Here is an 8746-nt window from a genome sequence, read left to right as displayed (position 1 = left end):
ATATATATATAGCTAAATAATAAATATTTTTTTGATAAATAGAATACATTTTGATAAATAGAAAAAATGTGCATTCATTTGATAAATAGATATTTCAATAGAAAAGAACAGCATTTATCTGGAACAGAATTTTTTATATAACAACATACAAACTTTTTGTTATATAACAATTTCACTTTTGATAAATTTAATTCATCCTTGCTGAATAGAAGTATTAAATTCTTTGAAAAACAAATCATATTGACACTAAACATTTGAATGGTAGTGTGTAGCTTATATTTATTTATTTTATTTTTTTTGATTAATAAAAGTTTTCTTCCTGTAACAGTGATATTTCAGTGGACATTGCATGCCAACTTTATGCATCAAAAAATCTAAATATTATCTATATTCCTCTCTTCTCTTTAGGGTGAGGCAGGAGCTGAAGGTCCACCAGGTAAAACTGGACCAGTTGGCCCTCAAGGCCCTCCTGGAAAGCCTGGTCCTGAAGGTCTACGTGGAATCCCTGGTCCTGTGGTGGGTTCTCATGTCACTCATCGACTAACTATACATCATATTACATACACATATTTACAGTGGCCCCAAATAGTATTAGGACACTTAAGATGCACTTGAAGTACTGTGAATTTAATATTATAAATATATAAGTGGTGTCTGCAAATATATGATGTTTAACCTTTTCTTTAAACTTTCTCATGCTCGTGAATATTAATTATGTGACATGGCATTTTCCCAATAATTCTAACTGATTACTACTCACCACTGCCAATGCTAGCTAGCAGCTTTTGCGTGGTCTTAAAGTTGTCAGTGTACAAGGTCAGCTATAATTCTTTTCTTTGCACTGCGGACAAGCAATGCAATGGAATTCATGCATTTTTAAGTGTGGCTTAAGTACTCAAATAATTTGTTTGGCCACTGAATAGACTAAATGCACACACACACACACACACACACACACACACGAGAACAGAATTATATGAAACACCTCACGGAATAATAAATCACCTCTCTTTGAGTTTACAATCTGTATCTTTCTCTTGTACACTCTGTATCTGTTTCGTGTCTATTTGAAAACAGGTTTTTTAGTATCTGGGCTATTAATCATTGTCCAGCCCACAGTAAATCAATGCCAGACCATAAGCAAAAAACAGTGCAATAATGGCTGTTGTAATTGGATGGATTTTCACAGGGTGAACAAGGACTTCCTGGTGCTCCTGGACAAGACGGCCCACCTGGACCAATGGTAAGAAGAGAGACCCCATTGCCCTTGCTCGTTCTTTCTGTCTATCTTTCACCCTCTATCTCCTTGCTGTGTGTTCGTGTACATGTGGGTATATGTGAGCAAATTTAATTTTCACTGTTGGTTCTTTGATATTTAGGGACCTCCTGGTCTCCCTGGCCTGAATGGAGACCCTGGCTCTAAGGGTGAGAAGGTGAGTGACATTCTATTTCTTTTCCTGCCATTTTTATTAATGTGGTGTCTTACATTTCAGAGAGGCTCAAGGTCAAAGATAAAGACTAGACTTGGTCACTCCAGGAAGTCAGAGGAAAAGTTTCACAGCCAGGGGAAAAGTTCAAAGTCTATTATTGTCTTTTAGTGTCACAAGGGCAAAATGTTTTATTTTATTTCTTCATATTTTGCCATGGAAATGTATTTATTTAAGGTAAATAATATTTTTATGTTTTTTTCCCCATCTATCTATCTGTCTATCTACTCATTTTAGTTTTTACATTTTAGTTTTTTTGTCTTTAATTTTTTATTTTTTTTTTTAAGTTTTAGGGAGGGTTTTTTACATTTTAACTTTTGTTTATTTTAATCTTTAGCATTTTATTTTTCTGAATTTTTTTCATATTTAGCCATGAAAATATATATTTATTCATATAATGTAAATAATAAATCATATAGTTTTTCAGCTTTTACTTCAGTTATTTTAGTTTTTTTTTTTTTGTCTTTGTTTTTTGTTTTTGCATACTTAGCCATAAAAATGTATTTATAATGTTGGGATCAGACTTTGTGCTCATAAAAACATTGTTGTCTGAACATATTGCATAAAAGTTGGCCATCAACTGATCTTCTGATCTGTGACATCCACCATCATATGCATTTTTCTTCCAGGGTCACCCCGGTCTTATTGGTCTCATCGGACCCCCCGGTGAGCAGGGAGAGAAGGGAGATCGGGGTTTGCCTGGTCCTCAGGGCGCTGCTGGCAGCAAGGGTGATAATGTGAGTCACTAATGATTTATTTGTCCTTTCCACCCCACCACACAAAAAAATGTTGTACCTCCAGCAGCGCACCTATCAGGACTTCTCCTGTAATGCTTGCAAATTAAAGTAACGACCGACAGAAACAATAACGTCTGCGCTTATTGCATCTGTGTACATCATCATAATTGTGTTATGGATGAAGCTGTCATGAAAGGTTCTCAGAGCCAGCGGTAATTCTGTTACACCAGACATTCCCATCAAACACCAGTGCGATTACATTTTTTCACAGTCAAACTGTGAAATGTTTGTTTTTCTTTGCCTCGTTGAGGAACCATACAACACCTACTTAATGCAGTCGAACGCTTCAGCAAATCTATAGAAAACCTTCATTGAATAAACAATTAGAAATTGCATTGGACTCATCTGGCCCTTTTTTCAGTGGTTTAAAGCAATGCAACTTTAAACATATTCTGATTAAGCTTAATGAAATTGTAGTCTCCCCTTATGCGAGTTTGGAAAAACTAAAAATTGAAACCGATCCCATCTCACTAATGTCTCCCACTAGACAGATTTGCGATCTGTTACTGCATTTAGTAACAGAGGATGCATTTCTCCCCAAAGAATGAACTCAAAAGTCCTTGACTCTAATGAAATGTAATGATCAGTGTGTAATACACACCAGAGAATCATAATTAACAAGAGTAATTTTCATCTCTGTGACAAAAGAATCGTAATTTTAAAAACAATTCTTAGAAAGAAAATGAATCTCATCACCTCACAGTTGTTAAAAGTTAACCAGCATCTTACATGCTTGTTTTATAGATCCATTTACAAATCAATAATATGAAGTTCTACTTTCTAACCTTCTGCTCTTTAAACTGTAGGGTATCAGTGGTGCTTCTGGTCCGATTGGTCCATCTGGTCCTCCTGGATTGCCTGTGAGTCTTTGCTCTGTTGCTGGCATCTTGCATTCAGTGTTGTGCTATCGTCAAATTGTACACTTTCTGAAATTGTCACATGATCTATTTATAACATTAAAATTATAAGACAGCATGCAAAGGAATGAGTTTTTACATCAGATTATTCTTAAAATTGTAATTTTGGACTGTCCCACCTCAGCCGTCTTGCCAGTATTGACTGTATTCATCATTAAAATTTATAAAAGTTATACAAATTAATTCAAATCATAATTTTGACATACAATATCAATCAAAAGTCTGGCATCAGTAAAGTTTTTTCAAGAAATTAATATTTTTATTTACCAAGGACAAATTAAATTGATTAAAAGTGACTGTAAAGACATATATAATTTTACAAAAGATTATATTTCAAATAAATGCTGTTATTTTGAACTTTCTATTCATCAAGAATTCCTTAAAATAATTAGAGTGATTTCTGACGGATCATGTGACACTGGAGTAGTGTCTGTTGAAAATTCAGCTTTGTCATCACAGTAATAAAAGAAATATTATTTAAAATATATTTAAATAGAAAACGGTTATTTTAAATTGCAATAATATTTAACAATATTTCTGGTTTTACTGTATTTTTGATCAAATAAATGCAGACTTGGTGAGCATAAGATACTTCTTCCAAAAACATTTAAAAATCATACAGACTCCAAACTTTTGGACGGTAGTGGGAATTGATATTCATTTCATTTTGGAACAATTAGAATTATTTAAATAAAGTAAATTCTACAAATTCAAATTCTCAAATTCAAAATTGTAATTTTAACTATATTTGGCAGGCTCAACTTTTAATACATGTAAATTTTGTAAGTAAGTCTTCATAAAATGCATTTCCATTTTCCTTTAGGGTCCAGAAGGGCCAAAGGGATCCAAGGGTTCGTCTGTAAGTACCACTTTATCACTGATCAATTCGGTGGGTTACTTATAATGACGTTAAAAATGGACTTATGGTTTTCAAATCTTCTTCCCGCAGGGTCCCGCTGGTCAAAAGGGAGACACCGGCTCGACCGGACCTCCTGGTCCTCCTGTAAGTGAACTTCTGCTTGCTTCAAAGCGATTTTAATTATATCAAATGCAAGAGGCTCATGGAGCGTACACTCATTTTCTCATTCCATAGGGTCCTCCTGGTGAGATCATCCAGCCTCTGCCTATCCAGATGCCCAAGAAGTCCCGTCGCTCCATCGACATGCAAGCGGACGAGGCCGGCACCATGCTGGACTATGGAGGGGGCATGGAAGACATCTTCGGCTCCTTGAATAACCTCAAACAGGACATTGAGCGCATGAAGTACCCCATGGGCACGCAAAACAACCCCGCACGAAGCTGTAAAGACCTACAGATCGCTCACCCAGAATTCTCAGATGGTAAGCAAATGAGGTGGGGGGTAAAGGAGACACTGTTGAACAGATAAATCTGGAAAACATGCAACGTTTGCTGGTTTCCAAGCTACTCAGGAGGTATTGGCTGTGTTTCTAAAATTCTAAGCCCGCCACTCAGGAGAATTTGAATAACAGCAGCAGCAGTCGACGGCTGATTGGGAAGATGTTTAGCATTCTGCGGACTCCAGCGAGAGCTAACCTCTCCCTCCCAAATCATGGCTTACAAAATGCCAGATCTTACACTGACCTTTCAGAGCTGGTTTTACCGCACTCGCATTAGCCTGCTATTTTATTTACACAACGCAAGTGTGTGTTTTTAGCTGTGGAAATGAATAGAAAGCCAGGGTATCTTTGTATATGATCTAAATGATTTCCTACTGTACCTGTGGTCGTTCCAGACACTGATGTCTGATGGTGTTTTTTTCTCTCAGGTGAATACTACATCGATCCCAACCAGGGATGCCCCGGGGACTCCTTCAAAGTGTACTGCAACTTCACAGCAGGAGGCGAGACCTGCATCTTCCCTGATAAAAAGTCAAATGGAGTGAGTGATATTCTGGAAGAATTAGCCAATAACAGCCGGAAAAGATCACAACATCTTACCTCTGTCACATACAGTGGGTTTTCTCCTAAAGACCATAGGAGAGCCTGAATCAGTCACTTCAGAGATGTTTTTTTTTTTAGCGTGATTGTTACTTATTGGAGATGTAGATCCAAACACATTGTTCCCCTTATATAGCAAAAATTGTAAATATGCACTTCTACATAGTTTTTTTTTTTTTTTTAGAATTACTTGAAATGTTTTGTCTTTCCAACAGCTTATAGTGTTTATCTGTGCATTCAGATCCAAAAGATCAGGAAAACAAGGTTCAAATTTGATCAAATTTGAGTGGAAAACTTATTCTCAACATTAAAATAATTGCTTTATGGGAATAACTGCTTTTCTCATGCTGTGTTTAACAAAGCTGTGTATTTCAGTGAGATGGATTTTCATTTCATTCCAATTGTTGGAACAGATGCTGTATGAAAAATAGCTGGGTTTAATTTTATTTAATTTTCTGCTAAAGTAAATATACTGTTCATTCAAATCTATGGGCACAGCTGGTCTTTTGCTGTAATGGTTTTTTTTTTTTTTCACGTTTTTCTTTCTGTCATCTTTAAGGTGAGGATATCTTCATGGCCCAAAGAGGTTCCTGGCTCCTGGTTCAGTGAATTTAAGCGTGGCAAAATAGTAAGTGCACTTTCTGGTTCTTCTTTCATCTTCTCCTTTATGAAAAACACCATCTTGTCCTTCGAAACTAAAAGGGCCTGAGTGGTCTGCTTGGTCTTTATTCTTTACTCAACCATTGGACAGACACCAGTAAGAGCTGAGCTTTTAAAAACTGCTGTCACTGTAGCCCTGGATCCATCAAGAAGCAGAGCACGCACACACACACACACACACACACACACCGCATTTATATTTGATGTAGCTGAGAGTTATGAAGGTGCCGCTGCACCTCTGTGAAACACGCCGGCTTTATGTTTCTGGTGTCTGTTCTGACTGTTTTCTACTTTGTCAGAAGCAAAAACTTCCAACTTTACCCGTTTTAGATCAATTTATTGGTGCCTATGAAACCAGTGACTTGTTTCAAGTTAATACTTCATAATTTTTCCTCATCTTTTAAGATCTGATTATAATTAAGTTGCAACTTATTAACACAACAAACCTAAATAACAAACAAAATATGATATAATATTATATTATTTATATTATTAACTTTAAAATTAACTTAGAAAATGTAAGATATTTAAAAAGGGAAAATAAGAGGGTATTTTTATAACTTATAAAATTAACAAATTTATAAATATATAAATACATATTCAAAAATAAGAGGATATTATTGAGGTCCCCAAACAAAATAATAATAATAATAATAATAATAATAATAATAATGAGTTAATCGTTTGGCTTTGTGTGATGTTTTGAACATTGCTGTTGTACAATATCCAGCTATTATTGCAGATTAATTTTTGTTTAATATTTTTGTAAAGAATAATTAGTGCTGAATAATAATAATAATAATAATAATAATAATTTTTATAATAATAAATGAATAAATAATAATTATTATTATTATGTGTACTGTGCCACATATTTAATTAAAAAAAAAAAGCATTTATACAAAAACATATTTGGTGTGCCAAGTGAAAATGCTGCTGGTGAACAAATCCTTAAATGTCGAATCCTGAAAACCTTTCTATCTAACCTTTCTAAACCATTCTAACCTTTCTATTTTTGTGTTCACCCTCAAGCTTTCATACGTGGATGCAGAAGGCAACTCAATAAACATGGTCCAAATGACGTTTCTCAAACTACTGACAGCCTCCGCCAGGCAAAACTTGACCTACAGCTGCCACCAGTCGGTCGCCTGGCACGATGCCACTACGGACAGCTACGACAGAGCACTACGCTTCCTCGGCTCCAATGACGAGGAGATCTCATACGACAACAACCCCTTCATCAAGGCCCTGTCAGACGGCTGTGCGGTGAGTCTTCAATCATAGATTTAAATATGCGTCATTTAAATATGCAACGCACGTTTCTGACTGTCCTTTTCTCGTCCTATAGGTGAGGAAGGGCTACGGAAAGACGGTACTGGAGATTAACACTCCCAAGATCGATCAGGTTCCGATCATCGACGTGATATTCACTGACTTTGGGGATCCCAACCAGAAATTTGGATTCGAAGTTGGTCCAGTCTGCTTCCTTGGCTAAAAAACACAGACAAAGAAAACAGTACCAATAACTTGGCAGGGTAGGATGGGTTAGCGCACGAGTCAAGACTTTTTTTCTTGATCTCATCAAACCATCAAGCCCCTGTTCCTGCCACATGCAAGTTTTGAATAAAAAAATGGGGTAGCGAACACGTCTTACCTTGTATGTATGTATTACCCAGGAAAATACTTGTTGCCCTTGTAGGGCAAGGATCACATGACATGAAACCTGTTATGGAACGAAAAGGTGAAGGACAACGTCAAGCCAAGGCAATCGGTGAACCTGGGAGGTCCACGAGACGGAGAAAGGGAGGACCTCTCATCCGGAGTCTATCGGTGCAGTGCAAAAAAAAAAAGAAAAGAAAAAAAGACGACAACAATGGTGCTTGTTCAAAATTCAAAAAAAGAGGTGCTATGAGAAAGAGGATGTATTTTAATAAAACTGTAATTATTATTTTGTACATTATTGTTGTTTCTGAATCCACTTTCAAAACTTGCATGTGTATCACAATTGCATCTGGCTCTTAATTTCCAACTCCCTCACGGACGTTTATAAGTTATAGAACTGAATAAATAAAGAATGAAATACTGATATTTTGTGGATGAATACTGTGTACTTATTATTAAGCAAATAAAATACAGCATTCAAACAGTTCCCTATTATTAATTGTAATGTAAGTCCTTTGTATATATATTGACCATCCCGAAGTCGCTCACAGTTCGGCCCAATGAACACCTCAAGAGGAAGATTCAACAGCACATGCAACACAACTAATGTTGTCTCCTGTGCTTGATTTAAGTAATCTTGCCATTCATTCACATTCATTTAATTTTTGTTGGTTATTTGTTTGTTTTTAGAATTTTTTTTTTTTTTTCAGTTGTAGATCGGTCGTATACCTCAAATCTTGAAAATAACCATACCGATGCAAGTATGGTGTGCCCTGTATATACCTTGGTTATACAGTTAAGTTTATATATTTTGGGTGGGGATTTATTTTTTTTTTATTGGGAAAAAACATCATCAAGGCCTTTTCGGTGACCCATTTTTGTAACTAAAATGAGAAATTGTTTTAAATGTGCTTTATATGGTTCATTTCATTATTAAAAACTGGATTCCAACCAACCATGAAATTGAGGTGTGGGTTGTTTGCTTGCTTCGTCAGGTCAGACCGTTTTATTGTCTGTTCGGTATGTGCATTTGTATGATTTTACCTGTTTACTATGGTTAAAAAAAAAAAGGTTTTAAATGACATCTGTGCAATTCATCTGACCGATACCTTCGGTTTCAAAGACGCCATTTTAGTGCCAATAAGTGACCTGTAATATTCCAGAATTGCATTGGTTAAAATAAATGTTTGCTAACTCATGCATAACACGTTGTTTAATTAATTACTTCCGCATATCATTTATCATGCATTACAGCTCATTAGCAG

At 35.8% G+C, this 8746-nt stretch overlaps 1 protein-coding gene across 1 annotated transcript in view; it reads left to right on the top strand.

Moving 5' to 3' along the window:
- Positions 1-7333, top strand: part of LOC107697995 (collagen alpha-1(XI) chain-like) — a 74341-nt gene extending 67008 nt beyond the window's left edge. The window contains exons 50-61 of the mRNA XM_016498902.1: positions 409-516; positions 1190-1243; positions 1380-1433; positions 2117-2224; positions 3091-3144; positions 4025-4060; positions 4151-4204; positions 4295-4541; positions 4988-5100; positions 5719-5787; positions 6852-7085; positions 7168-7333. Of these exons, the coding sequence (XP_016354388.1) occupies positions 409-516; positions 1190-1243; positions 1380-1433; positions 2117-2224; positions 3091-3144; positions 4025-4060; positions 4151-4204; positions 4295-4541; positions 4988-5100; positions 5719-5787; positions 6852-7085; positions 7168-7314 (1278 nt within the window). The 3' untranslated portion in view covers positions 7315-7333. The remainder of the gene's footprint in view (positions 1-408; positions 517-1189; positions 1244-1379; positions 1434-2116; positions 2225-3090; positions 3145-4024; positions 4061-4150; positions 4205-4294; positions 4542-4987; positions 5101-5718; positions 5788-6851; positions 7086-7167) is intronic.
- Positions 7334-8746: the final 1413 nt, after the last annotated feature.

The sequence above is a fragment of the Sinocyclocheilus anshuiensis genome, unplaced genomic scaffold (genome assembly GCF_001515605.1).
Source record: "Sinocyclocheilus anshuiensis isolate Anshui unplaced genomic scaffold, SAMN03320099.WGS_v1.1 scaffold886, whole genome shotgun sequence".
NCBI classification, from domain to species: domain Eukaryota; kingdom Metazoa; phylum Chordata; class Actinopteri; order Cypriniformes; family Cyprinidae; genus Sinocyclocheilus; species Sinocyclocheilus anshuiensis.
This window is presented reverse-complemented; position numbering and strand designations above follow the sequence as displayed.